General features: G+C 52.5%; 1 protein-coding gene across 4 annotated transcripts in view; it reads left to right on the forward strand.

Moving 5' to 3' along the window:
- ETS1 (ETS proto-oncogene 1, transcription factor) overlaps window positions 1-20,961 on the forward strand; it is a 78,937-nt gene extending 57,976 nt beyond the window's left edge. For 2 of the 4 annotated variants that reach the window (XM_075442406.1, XM_075442409.1), the window contains 5 exons: window positions 530-607; window positions 1,539-1,790; window positions 5,195-5,455; window positions 14,681-14,799; window positions 15,800-20,961. In XM_075442406.1, the coding sequence (XP_075298521.1) occupies window positions 530-607; window positions 1,539-1,790; window positions 5,195-5,455; window positions 14,681-14,799; window positions 15,800-16,015 (926 nt within the window). In that variant the 3' untranslated portion in view covers window positions 16,016-20,961. The remainder of the gene's footprint in view (window positions 1-529; window positions 608-1,538; window positions 1,791-5,194; window positions 5,456-14,680; window positions 14,800-15,799) is intronic. The other 2 variants (XM_075442407.1, XM_075442410.1) reach the window with 1 other exon arrangement.
- The last annotated feature ends 1,305 nt before the right edge of the window (window positions 20,962-22,266 follow it).

Genomic DNA, 22,266 nt, shown 5'->3' on the forward strand with positions numbered 1-22,266 from the left:
AGGTGCTGCGTAGGCTGGGAATTAGCATTAATTTGGCATTGTGGGAGCTGGTTTTGCTATGCATTACCCACTCACTTGCACACACCCACTGCTGCTCTGAAAACAGGGGCTTTTTCAGGAAAACAGCTGTCCTTGTGCGGTGGGGTTTTTTCACGAGCTCATACGTTTAAGCAGGATAAGCAATGCTCAAGAGAATGAAAGACAACAAAAATTAAGGCAAGCAAGGAAATTATGCAATTAGTGTTTCAGAACCACCTGGAGCCTCTGATTGAGAAAGTTGCTGCTGTTCTGTTTTGTTTTGTTTCAATTTGGGCATGCCTGGAGCAGGAATTCCCAAAGGAACCCAAGTGCATCAAGCCCTTGTTTCGGTGGGATTTCAGCTCCTGACTGATTTCTGTTCCTTTGGACGGCCCAGTTTAACCTGGAGAGGAGCATTTTAGGAAGTTCAGACCTCTCTGTATTACAGCGAGTCTTGCGAAGCACGAAATGCCTATGGACATGTGACATTTCCTTCCTTTTCTCTTTGCAGAAGAGGTAAAACCGTACCCAGCAAATGGAGTGAATACAACATATCCAGAATCCCGCTATACTTCAGACTACTTCATTAGTAAGTCTCAATTATCAGTATCATTCTGGTGCTTCCAGGCGTGAAAGTGCCACCTATTAGAGATTTGTCTGTGTCACAGGAGGACTGCACCATGCAGTTGCTGCTCTGTCGTGGCAGAGCATGCAAAGCGTGTGATTTTGTCCTTCCTAGTGTTCTGGGTTTATTTAAAAACCACCTATATTTTTTGGTGAGTGCCTTGAGATGCCCCAGGCTGACTTTGCAAGCACTATTTGTGTGAAGCTGGAGCTCAGCAGACTTGAAAAGCGACCTCAGCGCTCCAAAACATTGGGAATTGTAAAAAACTTGTTAAAAAAGGGAGAGAATGTGGGAAGAAGGCTGAATTCTGGATTGCTATGTAGGAACCTAGCAAGGAAAGGAATGAGTGATCAATCTAGACTCCTGCACTTCCCAGGGCTGTTGGTTTGGAGATGTTCTTTAAGGGCATTTGAAGTCTGTGATGTATTTCATGAACCAGCAACAAAACCCAGCTCGCCTGAACTGGGATTCCAGGCTGTGGCCAGTGAGGAGAGGTGACCGTGGCAGTGACTCTTTTATTACAATCATCAATGAAACTCCTTTACTCTCTATCATCTCCTTTGCTGACACTAAGCTCGTTGTGATTTTCCAGCTTTTTCCCACTAGCGGCTTGCTTGAGAGGAGCTTGGCATAATACACATTGATGGTGGTTGAGGATGTCTTATTTTTTTAATTGCTGCTATTATAAGACACAATCTCCCTGTAGCTTTTAGAAACCTTACTCAAAATTAATTCCCAGTTGTTCCAGGTATTTTAGATCCAGAGACTGTCTCCTCTTGCACTGCAGGCCTCAAATCTCGCTGTGCTGTGGGAGACTGGAGGGGGAGTGAGCAACACTCTGGTTTCTTTGAGCTGCCTGTGTTTGGGTTGCTTTCTGACCCTCCCCTTCTGCCAGCAGGTTACGGCATCGAGCATGCACAGTGCGTGCCTCCCTCTGAGTTCTCCGAGCCCAGCTTCATCACAGAGTCCTACCAGACCCTCCATCCCATCAGCTCGGAAGAGCTCCTGTCCCTCAAGTACGAGAACGACTATCCCTCGGTCATCCTGCGTGACCCAGTCCAGACGGACTCCCTGCAGACAGACTACTTCACGATCAAGCAAGAAGTAGTAACGCCAGATAACATGTGCATGGGACGTGCCAGTCGAGGTAAAGTTGGGTGTCTCCCAGGGTTGGCTTGGGTTCTTGTCACCTCTACCTGTAGCAACATAAGCGCTGCGTCCCCGTCTGGGGGGGGACCAAGGCCATCAGGGCACCATGCAGTAATGAAGCCGTGTATCTTACGAGGTTGAACTCACAGATGGATTCCCTGGTGGCTTTGAGCCCTCCCTGCCATTCTGTCTGGGGAAAACGTGAAGAAGGTCTTTATTTTCTCTACTCCGCTGCCTGTTTTTTACCTCATCTGCAATAATGGAGCATTTCTGGCTCTGTACTTTGATGTCAAACTTGAGTGAAGTTGAAATTGGCTTTAAGGTTATTAGGGAGGACAGACTGCTGTGTGGTCATATAAATCTCATTTTCCTAGGAGACTGGGAAACACCCCACAAATCCTTCACAAGTTCTCATCAGGAATTACTGTCCAAGCCTCTGAAGGGCTTTACACTCGATGATGCAAAGTCTTTATCCATTATCTCCATTGGTTTTGATAGCTGTTTGCTTGAACTGATAACGTGTTCTGATGAACCCAAGCCCTGTGCTTTGTTAGGAGCTGCGGATGTCATGGGTTGAGTCAGCCACAGAGCTGAAGGACCCCCCAGATCCTCATGCTACAACCCTACATCTCCAAAGAGTTATAGGTACATGATTGCTGTTTGAGGTGATGGGATTTAAACACCTAAACACTTTTGAGGATCTAAGCCCAAATGCCTTTTCAGTTAATATTATTAAATTCTGAACACATGGGGCCCAGATGCCCAACTACTTTGTAATTACGTCGCTTAATGCAAGGCTCAGGATCTGGCTCACAGCATATATTCAAAGCAAAAGTTTAATCTGTAGAGCTCAAAGGCACTGACAAAGGGGTATCATTATCTCCCGATTCCAGGTAGGGAACCTGAGGCACGGGGAAGAGATCTGACCTGCCTGTGATTGTGTCCTGAATAGAATCCAGGTGTCCCCACGCTTAAAATTCATTAGAGTAACATGTTGCTGTGAGCTGGGTTTGATGTTGAACGTTTAAACCCATTCATCCAGCTAGGAGAGCTGAAGATGTGCTGGTTCCCTGCGAAAGCTGGCGCCCGTTTGCAGGTCTGCATCGCGTGTGCGTTGCTCAGCGGAGCTCATTTTAAGTTTCTCATTCTTTTTCCAAGCTGGGAGAGCTAATGACAGGGAAGTTCTTAGTTCTATTATTACCTCTGCTTCTGCTGCTGGCATAGTGTTAATATGAGAGAGGTGACTTGGACGATACGGTGAGCCGAAAGGGCAGCGGTGTTACAATTTTAACTAAACTCTTCTTTTTGGGGTTGTTTTTCTGGCTATCTTTTATCAGTCTTTCCCTTTTTTTGACCTTTTTCTTTAACATAGGTGATTTCTTAAGAATTCTTACCGAAATGCAATGATTCAGGCACGCTTTTGCAATTGTACTTTGAGCCTGTTCTCGCTGGCAAGCCGAAAAAGGCTCCAGAGGAGGGACGAAAGAGCCCTTAACTCAGCAGCGGGGACCAAGGGCCCCTGGTGTTAACAAACACTTCGACGTACTGGTTGCAATTGAAGAAATGCAACAACAGGCTATGGCTGGGCTTACACTAACGCTCTGTTTCAGCCACCTAGGAGGGCCTTTGGGTGGCATAAACCCCTCCCAGAGCGGTATCCAGAAGCCTTAATCTAAAGCAGAATCCGGCTGATTTATATTTACGTACATCTTTACCTTCCACTGCGTTAAAAGGTTTGTCTGTCACAAAGTCAGGCCCTTCAGCAGCGGGAAATTCAGGATGAAGGTTTTCCAGACAGTCGCCTTTTTGTCTTTCTTTGTGTGGGTTTAGGAGTTAATTTTGTGGTCCCATGGGAATTGTTTCACTCTGCCTTATCAGTGGTTAGAAAGCGTAGCTGCCAGCCTCTTAGCGAGTTTCTCCCGAGTAGGTGCAAGGCATGATTTTTCCAGCTAGGTCAAATTTAGGGGGATTTTCAGTGAAATGACCCGAGTCACGTCTCCGACACGGCGGCTGTTCATCTGGCAGATTTTTAATTCCTTCTCTAAACGAGCTTGTGCCGCGGGACTTCTCAGGGAAGTGGTTCTGCCAATCAATGAGCACGCACAGAGCAGGGTTCATTTTCCCCTTGCAGGATTCAGGAAGTGCTTGAAGTGTATTCTGTGAAATTCTCCAAAAACTAAAAGAAGAAAAAACCCATGAGCTCGAAGCATGGATATTACCAGCAGAATCAAGCCAGTGGATCCAAACTTCAAGTGATTCTGGGCCAGCAATCAGGGCAGAGCCCACGGTAGTTGAGTCTTTTCACAGCAAGTGCTCTTCAGACTACAACACAACAAATATTTGAGGGAGCGTGCCAGCGTCCTTCCACGTTCCTGTTCCCCTGTGATTTACTAGCTGGGCCCAAGCTGCGGGTAGCTCTGCCAGTGGAAATTTCTCCAGGAGTTCTTGCACAATCCCAGCAGCTGTTTTTAGCCCGGTTTGGGAAATTAGTGAACTCGAATGATCCTGTTACGCTCTTCGTTTGTCAGTAAAGATGTTGAGCAACTGACAGCGTACGGGAGATCAGAGAGAGCAATTTCAGTTTGTTCTTTGGATCCTTTTTTAGCTCTCTGTTTCAAGTACAGTGAGTATACTTACGCTGTGTCTAGTGGGTGTAAAGCAGCATAGCACTGCTGAGGATCCGGCCTCTCGTGTTCTGGTCTTTACTAAAAATACCCCAGAGAGTAGCCTTGATACAACCCAGCTGTGCTCACCTTCCCAGAACTGGAAAAATCGCTGTTTGAGCTCGCAGCCTTTTGCTCTCCTCCTCCATCAAATCTGCTGCTGTTTGGGGATTTGGGGGTGGAAGCTGGTTGTAACATATGGCAATAAAAGACTGCTGTGTAGTTTTGTAGGAAACATCAAAACTAAAGAAGCTGGGTGTCCAGTGCCCTTGAATATGCCTGAGCAGCGTTTATATAGGGCTGGCAGATATAATATGGGACTTTTTGGAGACCTGTGTCTTTCAGCAGCAAGAACAAGAGGTCCTGGCACCTGAACTGAGCCTTGAATATCTGTTTAAAGTGGATTATTTCTTTGCCATTGCCTTTTTTGAAACAGAGGACAATTTCCAGTTAGCCCCAGGCATCAGGCTTGGGTGGAGAGTCAGGACTTTGAGTTTTTCCCCTGATTCGCTCTGCCTTGCTCTGCTGCCTGCACTTCTTGGGGGGCTCAGGCAGCCCTGCTCTGAATTGCGAAGATAACAGAAGTATCCCAGTTTCAGGCCGTGTTTTTGAGTTTGTCTGGAGATGAGACACGATGGGACAGCATCATTTGCCTGGTTGCCTTCTTCTCCCGGCTGTGGCAAGCTAAAGCATCCCCGTGCTGTCCAGGCACATCTCACTTGCCCTTCCTTCTCTCCAGGTAAACTGGGTGGCCAGGACTCCTTCGAGAGCATAGAGAGCTACGACAGCTGCGACCGGCTGACGCAGTCCTGGAGCAGCCAGTCCTCCTTCCAGAGCCTGCAGCGCGTCCCCTCCTACGACAGCTTCGACTCGGAGGACTACCCCGCCGCCCTGCCCAACCACAAGCCCAAGGGCACCTTCAAGGACTATGTTCGAGATCGGGCCGATATGAACAAGGACAAGCCTGTCATTCCTGCTGCTGCCCTTGCTGGCTACACAGGTAGGGTCGCGCTCCTCAGGAGATCACCTCTCTGCTGACCATCTGAGGTAGAACCTCTCCATCAGAGGAGGGCAGAACCTCCAAGGTCTCTGGGTTGCCCAGCGACTGTGTTGCTGGTTTGGTGGTCTGTGAGGGGTTTTGGGGTGCCTCTGGGGTCAGCCGCATGCGTGCAGGCACGCCGGAGAGCACTCAGGCTTCAAGGCTGGGTGCTGCAGACCTCGTGGAGGGTGTAGGACTTGGCTGAGCGCAGGGCGTTTGATGCCTTGTGTTGTCGCTCATGCCTGAATGTCTCCTGCTTGGGTCCAGGAGGAACTGGTGTCTGGTTTGTATTGCTGAGAACACAAGGTAGTAGCGAGCCCTCGTTTCCCCCTCCAACACTTTTATGCAACATGCTGGTCACTTGCTTGTGGTTTCCCACCTCGAGCAGGAGCGGCTGCCTTTCCGGCATTGCTGGGTGTGATGTGAAACGGTCTTCTCCGCTTTTGGCGTGGACGAAGCCCTGGGTTTTGCTCTTTACCTCGGTGCGAGGCAGGGATGGGATGGTGCCAAAGCAGACTCAAACGTTTTCCATTCCCTGCGCTGGGAGAGATGAGAAGGTGACAGGCCACGGAAACTCCGGGTTTTTATATGACAGCCCTCCAGCATCTCCATGGAGAGAAACCCGGTGGGATGGGGCTTCCAGCTCAAATTGAGATAATCCTTTCCAGTCGTTCTGTGCCGCGTCTTTTCCCTGTGCTAGAAGTAAAATTCACAGGGTAGGCTCCTGCCAGTTCCCCTTTCCCTCATGCGTACGGATCTCTCCTGGCCCAGCTGGTAGCAGCTGTGGCCTGGAGGAGCCAAGGGGTGGAAATAGTTTGTGCCGATAAAGATCATCAAAAGCTTCAGAGCAGATCCTGAGGTGCGACTGTCCCTGAAGTCTCTTCCCACGCACAGCTCGTCTTGGGGCTGATATCTATTTTTTTTGTGAGGGGGAGAGAGACGCAGAGGGGAGGAGAGGTGGAGAGATAATTTTAGGAGCTATGTGTAAAAAAGGAAGTGGTTTGTTGCTATAGCTTTAGTTAGAAAGAAAGCTCAGCCCTGCCTGCTGAATGAGCCCGTTTCATCCGAGTCGATGCAAAACAAAAATGGTGCTCTGCTATTCCTGAATGGTTTTCTGCTGGGGGATGTGGTGGGAGAGGCAGGAGCGGTAGGAGGGGCCGTGCCCCCGGACACCGTCCTCTGCCGTGCCACGGAAGTGGATGTTCCTGAGAAAAGAGACCAGCGGGCGCAACTTGCCATTTTGATTCCTATTTTCTCCTGATAACGCCTTTCACTCCAGCCTGTGGAAGTGTTTTGGGTGCCCAGTGCCTGGGCAGGAGCATTGGTTGAGTTTTAACAGCTGGGGAAACTGAGGCGCGGGAGACACTGACAAAACTAGGAGCTTGATTTTCCACGCTGGATGTTTCCACCCACGTTTGCTCCAGCTCCTGGAAAAGAGCTGCCCCCGTAGAGGAGCAGCGTTCCCGGCTCCCTCCGTGAGCGAGGAGCCGGAGTCGGTGGCTGGACCCTGTGTTTTGCCAAGGAGCATTAGCACCCCAAAGTCTGTCCTTGGACTCGTGCCTCCAGGAAGGGGAGGCTTTGGTAAAGGCAACGCCGGAGCACGCTTCCAAACGCTTAGAGCTGCGTAACATTTTCCCTTGCCTCGTGTCAAACCCCTTTCTGAGCTGGGAAGGTAATCCCTTGGCCCAGACGTTTCGGTGTGATCAAGAAGTGGGAACATCCGATTTTTTTTTCTTTTTGCATTGCTTAATTTGAGAAACTCTAAATGGGGAGAGGAAAATCGGAGGTTTCCAGAAGCAGCCATCACTTGGAAATCCTTGGGCTGGAGCACTGCTTGCTTGCTCCAAATCCTGCTAAGCACTAATTCAGCACTCAGACTGCCACAGCCTGCATTTACCGTTGGGAAGGATCTTTGGAGAGATGAGCTTTGCGGGCATGTGACTCCAGAATTGTCCTCTGTCCCTTTTTAAAGCCTACTGACCTGTCAGCACCTTAAGCTTGCTGTGCAAAGGGAGCCCAGCACGGGTGCAAAGTGAAGCCGGGTTGCTGTGAAAGCAGGTCGCAGCGAGAGCAAGTGAGAACATGTCGCGTGACAGACTGTAGGAGAACTGGGCACTCTCAAAACTGCTTTGTATTAGTGTATTTCTGAAAAAAAAAAATAGGAAAAAACCCCAAAAAACAAACCCAAAAGAAAAATCCAGGCTGGCCACTGAGAAGTGCTGGACCTGTCTCTTGGGCCAGCTGAGGAAGGAGCGTGGGGACTCTCAGGCAGAATTCTTAGATCCTTCTTTTTTTGCTTTGCTTTACATTACTTTTACTTTACTCGGGGGAGGAAGTGCTGTCTAGCAGCTACAGCGGAGGAACTTGAAGTCTGGGCTCCTTTTGCAGCTCTGGTGAGGAGGTGGAGCCTCCAAACGAGCAGAGCAGGGGATTACCAGCCCCGCGTCCCAAAGCGCCAGGACCTCTGCCTTCCCTTGCTCACCCCAATGATGCCTCGAGCACAGGTCCGACACCGGTCACCAGCCGGTGGAGCACCCAGCAGACGTGCTATGGTGTGCACCCTTGAGGGCTGGGAGGGTGAAGCCTGGAAGATCACGTCCTTCATCTCCAGCACTCTCTGGGTTGACTTTAAGAACCTGACAATATTGTTCAGGTTTTGTCACCAAGGGCCTGTTTTGCCGGTGGCCCAGGGAGGTGGCACAGTGCTTTATCGCAGCCGCGGCGGATCTCTGATGGTATCTGCCTGAGGAGGCACATGCTTTGGTGAGAAGGTGCATTTTGGCGGAAGCTCCATTTGCGTTTGATGTGTTCTTCACCCAGCTCGCAAGCAGCTTTTCAAAGCTGCGTTATCTGCCCCCACATCTTGACCTAATTTAACAAGTTGCCATGGTTGCTCAGATAGAGGTTGATGCAATTTTCTTATCTTTTTTTGAAGGAGAAATGTAGCTGCTCGGGAGTTGGTGAACTTCAGTTTCCATAGCTGCAGGGAGGGCTGGCCCTGGACACCTCTGGTTTTTGGGGCCAGCTGTCTCAAAGCTTGGCCAGCTGGAGTCTTACATCAAGCCAGACTTTTTTTCTGTATTTTTTTGACATGGCCTAGGAAACCGAGACAGAATGCAGCTATTAAATTTAGGCAAGCAGCGGGCAGATGTGCTGAACCTCGCCTTGGCTTAGCCGAGCTCGGTTTAAGCTCCCCGGTTCGTGCAGCAGCGCGGTGTTTGGTGTGGGCGGCTGGCTCGTGCTAGGTGCACGCTGGCACAGATCCCTCCGTACCAGAGCCTGACTGGGCTAAATCGAGCTCAGCTTTCCCTCCGTGCTGCCTGCAGCCCTGCCTGGGGCTGGGCCATAGCTGGATCCTGCTCCGACGGGTACCATGGCCGCCAGCATCCTTGACGGTCCGTAGCAGAGAAGCGTGCACCCCGTGCGGCGGGTCTGACCGCCTTGGTCTTTGGCCTTTCTGCCCTATATTTATTTTTCCACCGCTCTGACCCACTTGTGCGGCTGCCCTCCTGCTGAGGCAGGTCCAGCGGAGGTTCAGACCCTCCCTCTGCCCCTGCGGTTGCCGATAGCCGCTCAGGGCTGAATTGTTTTCGGCTTTTCGGGAGCGGGTTTGCAGGCGAGATGTCGGGTTTGATGGCTTTGCGGCACACGGGGCCTCAGCGTCGTCTGCGCAGGCCGGGGCTTTCCGTCTCGAGGTGTAGCAGCAGAGCAGCGATGTGCCGAGCTGCCGCTCCACGTAGCTGAGCAGACGGGGCAGAGCGGTTCCCCTCATGTTTGAGGGCCGAAAGGAGGAAAGAGGGGCGAGAAAGGTGGAGGGAGTGCACGCCGGACCTTGGTCTCTCATCTGCAAGGCTGGTTTTGCCTTTGTGGTGCTGTCCTTCCGTGTGGACCTGCTTAGGAAGTTGCTGATGCCTTTACAGACAATCTCAGTGCCTGCAGAGTTAATGCCCCCTCCCCAGCTAATATCACCCATGACCTGAGTGTCTCTCTCAGCGACAGTTTGATGCTATCTTCGTTATCACGCTGCCCTTAAAGAAGGCAGAAGGTAGGCAGGGAATGGCCGACCTCTGGCAGATGCTATCTGTCTCACCCGAGCGCCCGGCAGCGCTCCTGCCTACCAAGCAGCTTTGCCTGGGCCAGACCCAGCCCTGATCCTCGCTATTGGTATTCTCAGTGCCGTGTCAGTAGGGCCCAAATTTGCCTGCGAAACCCATCTGCCCCGTGCCAATAGTCAGCGGTGCAGAGCCCGAAGCCTTCGGCGAGGCTGTTTCTGAGCGATGCTTATCTGTGACACAGAAGTGAAAGCACGCAGCTGCTGTTTTGCAAGAAAGTCAAGTCGGTGCCGAAGAAAGTGGGTGTCTTTCAAGACAGCTTGCGTGCTGCTTCCCCTCCTCTCGTTGCCTATGCTGCTGGCCTGAAGCTTCCACCAGCCCGCTCCCCACACGTGCTGTGGTCATCGGCGTCCGACAGTCTGCCAGCAGCCGCCCTCCCGGCCCCTGGCCCACCGCGGTCCGGTGATCCGTCTGTCCTTGACATCCCGAGTCTGTGCAGTAGCTTGCTTAGAAATGTCAGCATCCTTCCTGCCTGTATGGGCATCTGTAGCCACTTGTGTCTTGGAGCAGGGGAACTTGGAGGTGCAGTCGGCTGCCCCAGCAAGCAGAAGCAGCACAAGAGCAGCTCCGGCCGCTGTATGATGCAGGGGTTGTGGTTAGCTTGCTCCTTCTGGGTCATACCCGATACCTGCCCTAGCAGGGTGACTTCAGGTGTGACCAGCCAGCAGCTCCTGCCATCTTTCTGCCTCCGGTGCAGCGCCCGCGTGGGCTCAGCAGCCCTTTCCGCCTCCGCAAGGTGGGGAGCACGAGGGTGGGGCTCGGGGCTGGTTCGGTGGCTCCTGCTCCACCTGCCAGACGTGTGCAAATGACAGTGACACCAGCCCCACGCACCGCTGCCCGACCGTGACGGCGGCTCAGCTCTCGCCAGAGCTGCTGCAGCCGCCCGCAGCGGCTTCTCAGCAGCCTGGAGGCGATGGCAAAGCAGCCACTGCGGCTTGGTCCCTGCTTTGAGCAACGAGCCGGAGCGTCACACGGCACCTCTAGGCCTGCAGGACCACCTTGAGGGGGAGGTGTGAAGCTCACGAAACCCTTTTGCTTTGCCAGATGCTTCGGGAGTGAGACCAGTTCCTCCCAGCACGTTCTTCCTCGATCCAGAGGAGATGCATCAGGAAAGCAGGACTGGTCCAGAGAGGCCCAGCTGGCCGCACCCCTGCCTCTAAGCGCGGCCAAAAAGCACGTGGCTCCCCAAGGAAAATGCTTTCTGGGTCTTTCCCCGCTTTCTTCACGCCTGCACTTTGGAGATGCTTCCATCCCAGCTCCTCCACCGCTGCCCTCCCACCCATGTGACGCTGGGACTTGGCGGTGGCGTGACTCCCTGCCCCAGTCTGGGTCAAGAGCTGGGGAGGAGGCGGTTGGGCTCGGTCTAACAGGGGAGCGATGGGGACGAGCTTTGCCGTCCCCCAACGCAGCGGGGGAAATTGGGGACCTTGGGTGCCACAGTGCCATCAAACGGGGCTTGGGCAGGGCGAGCACGTGAGTGAGGCGAGGGCTGTTTTGGAGACTTTGCTGTGCCCAATTGTTTTGTTGGGTTGGAACCACAAACCACAGAGCGAAAAGCATAGGTGCGCCGCTCTTTTTTTTCGGCGTTTTTTTTTCTTCTTTTCTTCTTGTTTGAAAGAAGGAGAACAAAACAGAGGCCGTTGAGAGGGGTGGGGGTGTGAAACCGTCCCAAGAGAGAGAGAGTGGGGATGACGCCTGCCCCAGCCGGGTGGTACCACCATCGCCGCACCAGCGAAAGTGCAGCAAAATCATGCAGATTTTGGTTTCAAACCCCTCCGGAGCCACTGGGTAGGAAGGTGCTAGGGACCTTCTGTCCTAGCAAAGGGAGGATGGCGCGGGGACGGCGTGACACCAAACCCTTGGCTCTGGGGACACCCTCGGGTGCCATCAGAGGGCCGATGCCGAGGAGGCACCCCTCAGCCAGCGGTTCCTGCTGTAGCAGCCGGCCCTCATCTGGCTTAAGAGACATATTTTCCCCCTGACGTGGGAGAATTCCTGCGGTGTGACACTCCCCGCTGAAGGACCCCGTTCAGAGCCACCGAGGCCAGACAGGGCCCCCATTGTGGCCCCGTCGGGCGGGCGAGCCCCTCCGGCGGGTGCTATTCTTAGCCTCCACGGGTCCTGGAGGTCGTGGTGGGGCGGGAGGACATCCCACCACCCTCTGAGTCCTCGCCTTGTCTTTTGGAGAGCGGGGGCTGTCCCCGTTTCCAGACGAAGGCTGCCAGAACACTCCAGTCATGGTTGTTTTTGGAGATCACCAAGGCAACGTGTCGCGTGGTGGGGTACACCCGCTGAGCTACGCCAGCCTTGGGGCGGTCGGTCCCCTTGAAATCCTTTAGGCATTGGGAAGAAGACCTCCCTGCTCCCTGTTGGTCTGCAGAGCGGGCAACAGAAGCTCATTTCTAAAGATAATCCTCCCAGCGCTAATTACAGCAGCACTGGCCCACCAGATGATGCCGATCGCTTCGCCTTCCTACCCTGCGGTCTCCCCGGAGCAGTTTTCGGGCACGCAGGCTCGGGCATGTGCCGGGGTTTGGTTCCTGCCACCTCGTGCATCGCCCGCCCCGCTGACGTTTTGGAGCCGTGCGGCAGCGGCACATCTGCAGGGCCTCCGCTGCCTTCCCCTCCAGCAGGGCGTGTGTTTATAGGAGCTGAGACATGCCTGCGAGCCCGGCAGTAAACACATTCTTGACATAATTGCGTGTCCAACACAGCGGAATTTGGGGTTTTACATGCGTCCCGCAGGCAGCTCAGAATAGACATCGGGAATCCCGGTTCCAAGGATGACACCGCTTCCTTCAAAATCCCAAAATACGGTGGCAGGAGCCCTGCCTCACTTGCTGGAGAGAGGGCGAGAAATTGCTGGGTTTCCCGACGCCTCTCCACGCCAGCTGGCAGCCGAGCTGCGAGCACCCAACCGCGCCGGCCGCTTGGCTCAGGGTTATCGACTCTTGAACCTTGAAAGCCTCCCATGGACCAAGGGTGGCTCAGAGGTGTTTTGAGGGCACTTGCTTAGCCAACAACCTGGCACCCAGGTGATGGGTTTCCATCCGTCTTGTTCTGGGGAAGGACTGAAAAAATGTCCTTGTTTGGCTGGGCAGGAGAGAAATCAGTGCGAGGTGACAGACCTGGTCTTGCTTCAGGCTGGTCCCCTAGGGCTGTTTCTCTGTTGGCCTGATTTGGGTGTTGGACGCTCTCCGGGCGCGTGTAGGGAGTTGGTGTAAAGTCACACGGGCCAAGAGAAACCGTCCTCGTGTGGATTCACCTGCGGTTCCCCGCGGAGGACCTCAGGTGGCTGAAATACCCTTTCTGCCTAACGCTTTCTCCGCATTCAAAGCTCGGTGCTATAAATAGGTCCTAGCTTTGAGATGCGCTGGCATTTCAGGCCAGGGTTTTGGCTCTTCCCTTTCGGACGAGAGGCGAAGGAAAAGAATTTCCTCCCTCGTTTTGGCACGGATAACCCAGCTCCATCCCTACCGGAGAGCGCGGTCGTGGAGTCGACGTCTTGGCAAGCTCCCGCCGAGGCTGGAGCCTTTCCCCGCTGAGTCTCGTCATCCCATTCATGAGCAGAGGGATGAGCTCCCCGCTTTGTCCTGCCCGTGGCTGTGTGATAACCCCCGGGGCTTGGCGAAGGACCGGGGGCCTGCAAAACCCTGGAGCGGTTCCTCAGGGATAACAGAAGGGAAACAATTTGGAAAGGGCTGGACGGGCCGCGGCGATTCCCCCCGGTCCTGGAGCCAGCTCTCTCATTTCCTCCTCGTAGCAGCTTGTCTGCTTCGGAAACCCTGTGGAAAAGGGGGAACAGCCCTCTCTTCCCTCTGCGGGTTGTCCCGCAGCCGCAGCTCTGACAGCCTTCATTGTCATGCCTGGAAACAGGCTGTTCTCCATGCTTTTTTCTGAGTAAATAACTCTTTTTTTCCTTTTTCCCCTGCTTGAAGCTTGTGCTCACTGCTGTCAGCGGGCAGGTTTCCCCCCAACCTGTGCCGTTCATTTTGTGAGAAATAATTTCCTCTAACCTCTGGCTCTGTTTGTCGTGATTATTGTCGTTATTAGTGATTTATTCTAAGCTGCGTTCAAAACATGGCAAAATCTCTCCCGAAACATGTTGCCCAGAGCCAAGCGCAATATTTTGGGCGCGGCCGCGTTTAGAAGTTGCTCATCAAAGAGGTTTTGGCCGAAGGGTTGCTCCTCTACCTTTGATTGGGAAAGAAGCACGAAGAAGGGAAAAGTATTTCAAAATCGCTCCCCCTACACCACGAATCCAGCCAAAACCGGGCTGCGGAGCTGCAGGCGCCGTGCCCGGGGTACTGCAGGTTCGACGTGTCGGGCTCGGGACCCCCAGGCAAATCGGCCAAAATTAGCACCGAGGGGAAAGACGGAGACGACATCGCCGCGTGCCGCCTCGTGCCTCTCCCCGGCCGGATTCGGGGAACCAGCAGCCGCGGGGAGGTTTGCCTGCGGCTCGTGAAGACCGTGATGGGGAGACCCCACCGGTCCTGAACCGGTGAGATCTGCGTGGCCGAGCCAGCCGGCCCCTGCCTTCCCCGCACGGAGCTCTGCGAGCCGGCGTAGCCCGTTCCTGCAGCGACACGCTCCTGGGAAGAGGCCAAATAATTCTCATACCTGGGTCTCCCCCTTATCTCGGTCGACAGCGACGGAGCAAAGAGTCAAGGTCGGGAAGAGGGAGTCTGCCGGAGTTCATGTGGTGGCCAGGAGCTTTTTTGGCACGGAGGAAACGATGGTGCTCTTGTGCCAAGACAATGACTCCTCGCTGTTGGGATGCCAGAAAAATAATCCTATTTATGTAACTCGAAGCGAAGCATTCCAGTGCATGAATATTCAGCTCTTACTGCAAATAGGAAGCTCTTTTACCTGCAGGATTTGACTCTCAAGCTGTCATCTCAGCCCAAATCTTGCCCTGTGGCTGCTGATGTTTGGGGTTTTTTTATACTAGAAGGTTTGATTTTTTTTCGGTGAGCGCTGTTTGCATGTGAATTTTATTTTTTCCCCTCCGGGACAGGAGGGGCCATGCTTTTCCTGGTGTTAATCTCTCCTGTTTCCTTTGCCTTTCTAGGCAGTGGACCCATCCAACTGTGGCAATTCCTGCTGGAACTGCTCACTGACAAGTCCTGTCAGTCCTTCATCAGCTGGACGGGCGATGGCTGGGAATTCAAGCTTTCCGACCCAGACGAGGTAGAGTGCCCCGGAATGAAGTGCACAACCCAAATTCCTCTGAAACATTGGTGTGGATAACCCTCCCCTCAGGGCTGAGATTTGGGCGGTCACGTTGTTCCGGTCTTGGGTAGGTGTAGGGGAAAACGATGAATTAGAGCCCAGCTGAAAACTTGTTCTAAATTGGGCTGCAGTAATACCTAGGCAGCAGTAATTTGTGCCCAAAGGTGGTGAGGACCAGCTGAAACGCCGTAGAGAGTGTCCAGTGGAGGACTACGAAGATGATGAGGGGACTGGAGCATCTCTCCTACGAGGACAGGCTGAGGGAGCTGGGCTTGTTCAGCCTGGAGAAGAGAAGGCGGAGAGGGGACCTTAGAAATGCCTACAAATATCTGCAGGGTGGGTGTCAGGAGGATGGGGCCAGACTATTTTCAGTGGTGCCCAGTGACAGGACAAGGGGCAACGGGCACAAACGGAAGCAGAGGAAGCTCCAGCTGCAGATGAGGAAGAACTTCTTCCCTCTGAGGGTGACGGAGCCCTGGCCCAGGCTGCCCAGGGAGGCTGCGGAGTCTCCTTCTCTGGAGATATTCCAGACCCGCCTGGACACGGTCCTGTGCAGCCTGCTGTAGGTGACCCTGCTTGGGCAGGGGGTTGGACTGGGTGACCCACAGAGGTCCCTTCCAACCCCGACCATTCTGTGATTCTGTAGGGCCAAAGCTCTTCAAATAGGATTTACGCAGGTGAGACGGGGGCTTCCCACTGATTTTGGGGAACAGATGGGATTTTCATTCCCTTCCCTGACTTCTGCATCCTGATAGAGTCCTCTGCAGTGTTCTGCTGTTGCATGGAGGTTGGTTTTCCCAAACTTTCATCCTTGTGACCCATCCGTACCCATCTTGAGGAAAGTCTTCTCCCTTCCCTCGTGTCTGACACGACCAACCAAGCCAGCCTGATTATTTTTTTCCCTCCCCGTCCCTACGACGTGCACCCCGCCTTGACTCTCCTCCCCCTCCTCTCCCAGGTGGCCAGGCGATGGGGCAAGAGGAAAAACAAACCCAAGATGAACTACGAGAAGCTGAGCCGCGGCTTGCGCTACTACTACGACAAGAACATCATCCACAAGACGGCCGGGAAACGCTACGTCTACCGTTTCGTCTGCGACCTGCAGAGCCTGTTGGGCTACACGCCCGAGGAGCTCCACGCCATGCTGGACGTCAAGCCGGACGCCGATGAGTGAAGACGGCCGGCCGGGGAGGAGAATCACCCCCGTGTCAGTTCGGAGAGTCGATGGGACTTTTTCTGTTGGTTCTTTTTTTATTTTTGCTGTTATTTTTGTTGTTGGTTTTTTGGTTTGTTTTTTTTTTTTTGAAAAGAGCAACTCAGATGTTGATGCTTTGAGGATGTTGGGAGAGAGGGTGGTGGAAGAGGCAAACTTTTGGCCGAAATCTAAAAAGTTTGCTTCGGAGAAAGGATGAGCTTTTCTTTTTCTTCCCAGAAAGCTCCAAGACGGGCTTTTTTGGGGTGAAACTCTGAGTTTTAAGAAAGCCAGAACAATGTAGCTCACTTACAAAAAAAAACAAACAAAAAAAACACCCCTCCCCATCCCTTGTTGTTTAGAAAAAAATATTATCAAGTGAATCCCTTCGGTTTTTGTGTTCTTCGCACAACAAACTGAGGGTTCAGGAAACGACTGGATTCCCGAGCATTGGAGAATTTTAAACTCTTTTTTGGAGTCGGGGAGGGAAAACCAAAGTGGGTGAATATTCCTGCTTCGGGGAGGGGCAATATAGGAAAAAAAATGAAGAACTGTTTGTCGTTCTTGTTACATCGCCTTGCTGTCGGTTGTCTGCTTTTCTACAACAGACAGAATTTTTGCTAGGAGGGATCAAGACTTTTTTTTTTTTTTTTTTTTAAATCTGTTAAAATTTTATTTTATTAAATTTTGTGCCAGTATTTTTTTTTTTTTTCAAATAGTCTTAAGCTCTAAGATGGTCTCAGTATTGCAATATTGTGTGTGTTTGTTTCTGTTATGCCAGCAGAGAGTTTTATCACAGTGAGGAAAAAAGAAAAAAAAAAGGAAAAAAAAAAAAAAGAAGAAACAAATTGGTTTATGTAGACCCCACTGGAGAAGCGTTGTGCTACGGCTTGGCATCTCCAACTCCTATGTGAAGGAAAATTGTGACTCCAAACTGGCTGGGCGTGCCGCTCTTGCTTCCAGTCCCATGCGCTTTGCTGGTAAAGCTGGTAGAAATTTCTGCTTTTTTGGTGGTTTTTTTTTAACAACGTTTTTGTACGGCTGCGCTTTGCGCACAAAACTGATTGAGATTTACAGGGAAAATGACTTTTCTGCGTTTTCGAAATCACTTTTTTGCTCAAGGAACGCTTTGGTGCTTTCAGAAAATTCGGTTGGGTGTTTTTTTTTTTTTTTTTGATTTGGAGGGGAAAGAGGAGAAATTCCTGCGTATGGAGGGAAATGGAAAATACAAAAGTTGATCGGGGGGAAAAAAAAAAAGTCAGGAAAAAGTTGAAAAACCAAAGGGAAATGTTTTTTCCTTCCCTTTTCGACCAGCTCTGTCTTTATTGCTGTACGTCTTAACCAGGCTGGGCACGCAGAAAGGAAATGGTCCTTGCAAACGGGTTCTTTACTCCTCGTCGTAAGCCTGTGAGTAACACGAAGCGTCTGACCGGTGTCGCCGGGGCAGACGCGAGGTCTCCTGCGCTTGGCCGAGACGGTCGCGGGATCAGTCCCGAGGGGAGCTGCTCCTTCTGCCCTTCCCAACCTTTTGCCTTGCGTTTCGGAGGGGTAAATCCTGCTGCGCCGAGCGCTTCCCCGGGATGCTCCGAGCAGGTGGAGGCTGACGCTGGGCTCGGTGTGAGGTAGAGGATCGGGCCGTGAGCGTTTCCATCGCCAGACACGACCCCGAAGCTGGATCCGTGCTGAAACGGGGTCTTCCACCCCTCAGACCCGCTGGGCTTTTCGTTTTTAAAGACAGTATTAGGTGTTTGAACCAAAAGTACCGTCTTTTTGTGGTGTTTGTCTGTCCGTCTGCGTGGTTTAGGCGGTTGCGTTCGTCGCAGAGGCACTGTGAGAGTGGCGGGGGGCGAGGTGGGGAGAGGCTTTCCGGGCTGATCCAGGCTGATGTCTGGGGTCGGCAGGATGGGGCTCTGCGTGCGAAGAGCCGAAAGATTCTGGCACATGACCCCCCCTGCACATGGGCAGCGTTGGTCAAGGAGGTCGAGCTCAGGGCAAGGTGATGCTCGGAGGTGCTGAGCTCTCCTCTGGCTTCCTCTAGAGCTGGGGGCACCCAGCACCTCTGCGTCACCGTTGGTCATTTGGGGGCGAGTCAGCCCCAAAAATGCCATGGGCTTGAAAAAAGGTGATGGTGGAGGGGAAAGGAGTGGGCCAAGAGGGAGCTCCAGCCAAGGGGGCGGTGGAAGCAGGTGGTGGTTTAGGTAAGGGAGGTTGTTAGCTATGCCGTTAGCTCGTGGGGCTGGGGCTGCGCGTTGTCCCGCTGAGCGGACGGAAAGAAAAGGGTGGGGTGGACGGAAAGGAAGGAAAAGGGGATGGGCAGAAGGTGGAAGGAGCATGCACCAAAGGAGGAGAGGAACGCTGCCCACTGGGAGGTTCAACTTCAGCTTGTCCCCTCGGGGCAGGCAGGGCAGATGGGAGAAAGCAGCTCAGCCGCGCTGGAAAGAGGGAAGGAAAACCTAGATATCGTGGACGAAGTCCCCCCAGAAATGTGCAGGGGAGGGGTAACCCAAGAGCATCCCAGCAGGGCATGCTGTCTGGGTAGGATTTTCAGCAGATGAGTGGTTTTTAAGGGTGTTGAGGAAGAACTTCTTCCCTCTGAGGGTGACGGAGCCCTGGCCCAGGCTGCCCAGGGAGGTGGTGGAGTCTCCTTCTCTGGAGATATTCCAGCCCCGCCTGGACGCGGTGCTGTGCAGCCTGCTCTGGGTGACCCTGCTTGGGCAGGGGGTTGGACTGGGTGACCCACAGAGGTCCCTTCCAGCCCCCACCATTCTGTGATTCTGTTCAGGGTTGCAGTCTTGCATGCGGCTGCGAAGTGCCCTTGGCTTACCCTTCACGGGCCATTTCTAGCTGTGCTTTGAAAAATCCCCCTTACACCCTGAGAAAGGGGGCTGCCAGGAGGCCGGGCACCCCGTCTCCTACCCTTGGCACCCCGCCGTGCCCCAGGACACGTCTCCTGCTTTGCTCGGATGCTCTCTGCAGCTGAAGTGCCTTTTTCAAGCAGAAAACGGGGATAAAATTTCCCTCCGATGGAAGGAACCGCAGCTCTGGGTACCAACCCCATCCTTCTGCCGGGCTAAATCCCTCGTCTTCCCTGCGCCGCGCTTATTTTTTCCAGGTTTCCAAGCTGAACCTGCGTGTTCCCAGGGATTTTGGGAAGATGATCTGAAGGTTGGAAAGGGACAGTTGTGGAGAGCAGCTCTGTTTTTTTGGGAAGCAGCCCCTGGCTGGAGCTTCTCCATCATTTCTCCTGGCCGTTTGCCACCCCGGCTCGCAGCCCCGCAGCAAAAGGCCGGTACAGTGCTAGGGACACCAGGTTCATCATTTTCTATTTTCCTTTTATTTTTTATTCCCAATCTAGAGACCATCCCAGAGAGGGCTGTGTGCTGTTTATACACTGGAAATTTGCAGATTTGTTTTTGTTTCTTTTTTTTTTTTTTTCCTTTTGTTTTGTTTAGTTTTTCTTTCCGCTTTTTAATTGCGTGCTGACTTACGGGACGTGCTAGAACTCAAACCCTCCGTGAAAATTGGGTTAACCCCCCCCCCCCACGTGTGCTGGACCAGAAGGATGGATTTGAGAGGGATGAGTGGGATCTGCCGGGGACCGGGGCTCGCTCCTGGGCTGGTTTCTCTGCATGGGAGCGAGCTTCACCCTCGGCAGATACCCTTGGCTTTCGGAAATGGGGTCATTTTGTCTTGTTTTGGAATGTCTCAGGTGCTTTTAGTGATTTTTTTTTTTGGATTTTTGCGGTGTCCTGCTTGTCATCTGCTGTTCTGCATGCGGGGGCTTGTTCCCTTAGCCCCCCTGGCAGAGCCTGAGCCCTACCTTGGGAGCGTCGCGCTCGCAAACAGCTTCCCGGGGCCTCGGCAGTTGATATTTGGGACCTCAGGAAAAAGCAAAAAAAAAAGCAAAAAAAAAAAGCCTGATGAAAAATGCAAGCACTTTTTCTCTCTCTCCGTCTCTGTGCGTAGAATGACCATAACCCCTGCACGCTCGTGTGTGGGCAAGCTGTAGATCCATTTTATTTCCACACTGCTGCTCCCAACACCATCGTTTGGGTGGAGAAATAGCCAAACAAGGCAAAAAAATTGAAGATATTGTCAGATTTCACCTTCTCACGTCTTTCCAAACCAACACCTCCTCTGAAAAAATGGTCCCCATAAGCACCGATAAATTCGGATGCCGCGGGAAAACGTCTCCATCTTCTGGCTCTTGCTTTTCCGGAGGGGTTTTCGGTGAGGCTTCAGGGCTTGGGTGCTTGCTCCTCATTAACGTCGCGAAATTCGGATGCCTGGGCGTGCTCTGCTCTCTGGTAGGGTCTATATAACATCCGTGAGCTCTTGTCTACATTCCAAAGAGGTTTAAAGAAATGAGGAATCTATGTATACGTATATGTTATGATGGAATATCTCCAGGAATTAACTGCCTCAGTCAAAAAAAAGGAAAAAAAAAAAAAAAAGTCTTTTTTGTTTGTTTGTTTTGTTTTTACACATGGGATTTTTTTTTTTTAAGCTGATAAACATAGAAGAAGAAGAAGAAGAAAAAAAGAGATGTTATATTGTGCTGTTCGACTATTTTCCAACTTGTATTTTCATATAATTTATATTTTTTAAAAGTGGAAAAAAATTTTAAAAGCGAGATTACAACAAAAAAAAAAAAAGGAAAAAGCAGGTGCTTTTTACAAAAACGGAGCTGAGGTAGCTTAGAGATGTAGCGACGTGTGTGTGTGTGTCCGCGTGTTGTGTTGCGTTTCGTTTTTGTTTTTAAAGGATACAAAGAAAAATAAAAAAAGCCCCTCCTGCGTTGAATTCTTAAAGAAGGAGGGGACTGGGTTTTGTTTTAATTGCTGATGCTGGCACATCATTTTGCTGGAGAGTTTTTTATATACTGTAGCCTTATTTCATATCGTATTTTAAACCATGTGAAATTAAAAGAAGAATAATTCATAACCCTCAGCGTCGGCGTGCTTATTCGTTGCCTTCACTCTTTGAATTCGGGGAGCAGAGTGGAAAAGGCGAAAACTTGGATATCTCGGCAACTTCTGCATTAATTTTTTTCACCATGGACCAGAATTGCGTGGTTGTAGGATGGAAGGGTCTGGCTGGCATCGCAGCCTCCGGTCCCGGGGGCCAGAGAACGCTGCGCCCCACCGGGTCCCTCTCGCTCGGGGAGCAGGACACGTGGGTTGTCCTCTCCGGCTCCTCGGAGACCGTCACCGCTCCACAGTGCTGTCCAGGGGCAATTCCAGGCTTTCGAAACGTCCTTTCATCCTGAATCACCACTGGGAGCTTGGGATTTCTGTGGTTTACCACCCTGAGTGACTTTTATAGGAGCGTTTTCTTCCACAGGCTCTTGTGAAATAGCCGGCTCGCGAAGCCCCGTGGCCACCGGCTCGCCCTCGCCGCCGCTGGGCGTCTGCTCTCCTCGAGAGCTCGGGCTGTGGTCCGTCAGGGCGAGAAACCTACCTCCAGGTTACTGATAGATCAAACTGGAGCACTGTGCTTCAGATCTTCGAAAAATGCGTATGTTTTTTATACATTATGTTTTTCCCAGGGAGTTTTGTGCTGGCTCGGGTGTCCCCTTGTCCTCATCAAACCTGGAGGAGATCTGTGCAGTGGCCAACTGGACGGGGGTTCAACTGGAGCCCGTTAGCGTGTAGCTCTGGTGGCGCTGATTAATGAGGCGGGCATCCCGGAGAGGTTCTCAGTCCAGGAGCCGACGCTTATTCACAGGGCTGGTGAGTCCGCGTGGTGGGAAATTCCTGGAGGACAATGTCATTGATGCTCCTTTGCTTGAATCAGCGTGGAGTGGATTAGAGGGTTCGGAAACGCGCCCGCTCCGAGTTGAGCAGGGCGGAGGAGCCGTCGGCATAAAGAGGATGCGATGGATGAATCCAGGAGAAGGAATATTTATAATATCTCCGTTTATGGCAACTCAGCAGGAAGCTAGAAGTCTTGGCGATGGGCTGAAGGGTGAGATGCGGAGAACCACGATGGTCCTCACCGCAGCGCGCTCCCGGGATGCCTGCGTTCCGAAAGCCCGGCTAACCCTCGAGCTTAACAACACCGGGGTCTGGCACCGGGCCTGGGTGAGACCCCAAAACGGGGACAGCCCCGGGGGCACCGGGCAGGCGAGCACCCAGCCGGCTCCGTCCTTGGCTTGGGGACAACGGAGCTCCAAGCGGGAGCGGAGCCCGCCTCTGCCACCGGCCAAGCCGCCGTGGGACCTTGATCTTGCC

The sequence above is a fragment of the Opisthocomus hoazin genome, chromosome 24, assembly GCF_030867145.1.
Source record: "Opisthocomus hoazin isolate bOpiHoa1 chromosome 24, bOpiHoa1.hap1, whole genome shotgun sequence".
NCBI classification, from domain to species: domain Eukaryota; kingdom Metazoa; phylum Chordata; class Aves; order Opisthocomiformes; family Opisthocomidae; genus Opisthocomus; species Opisthocomus hoazin.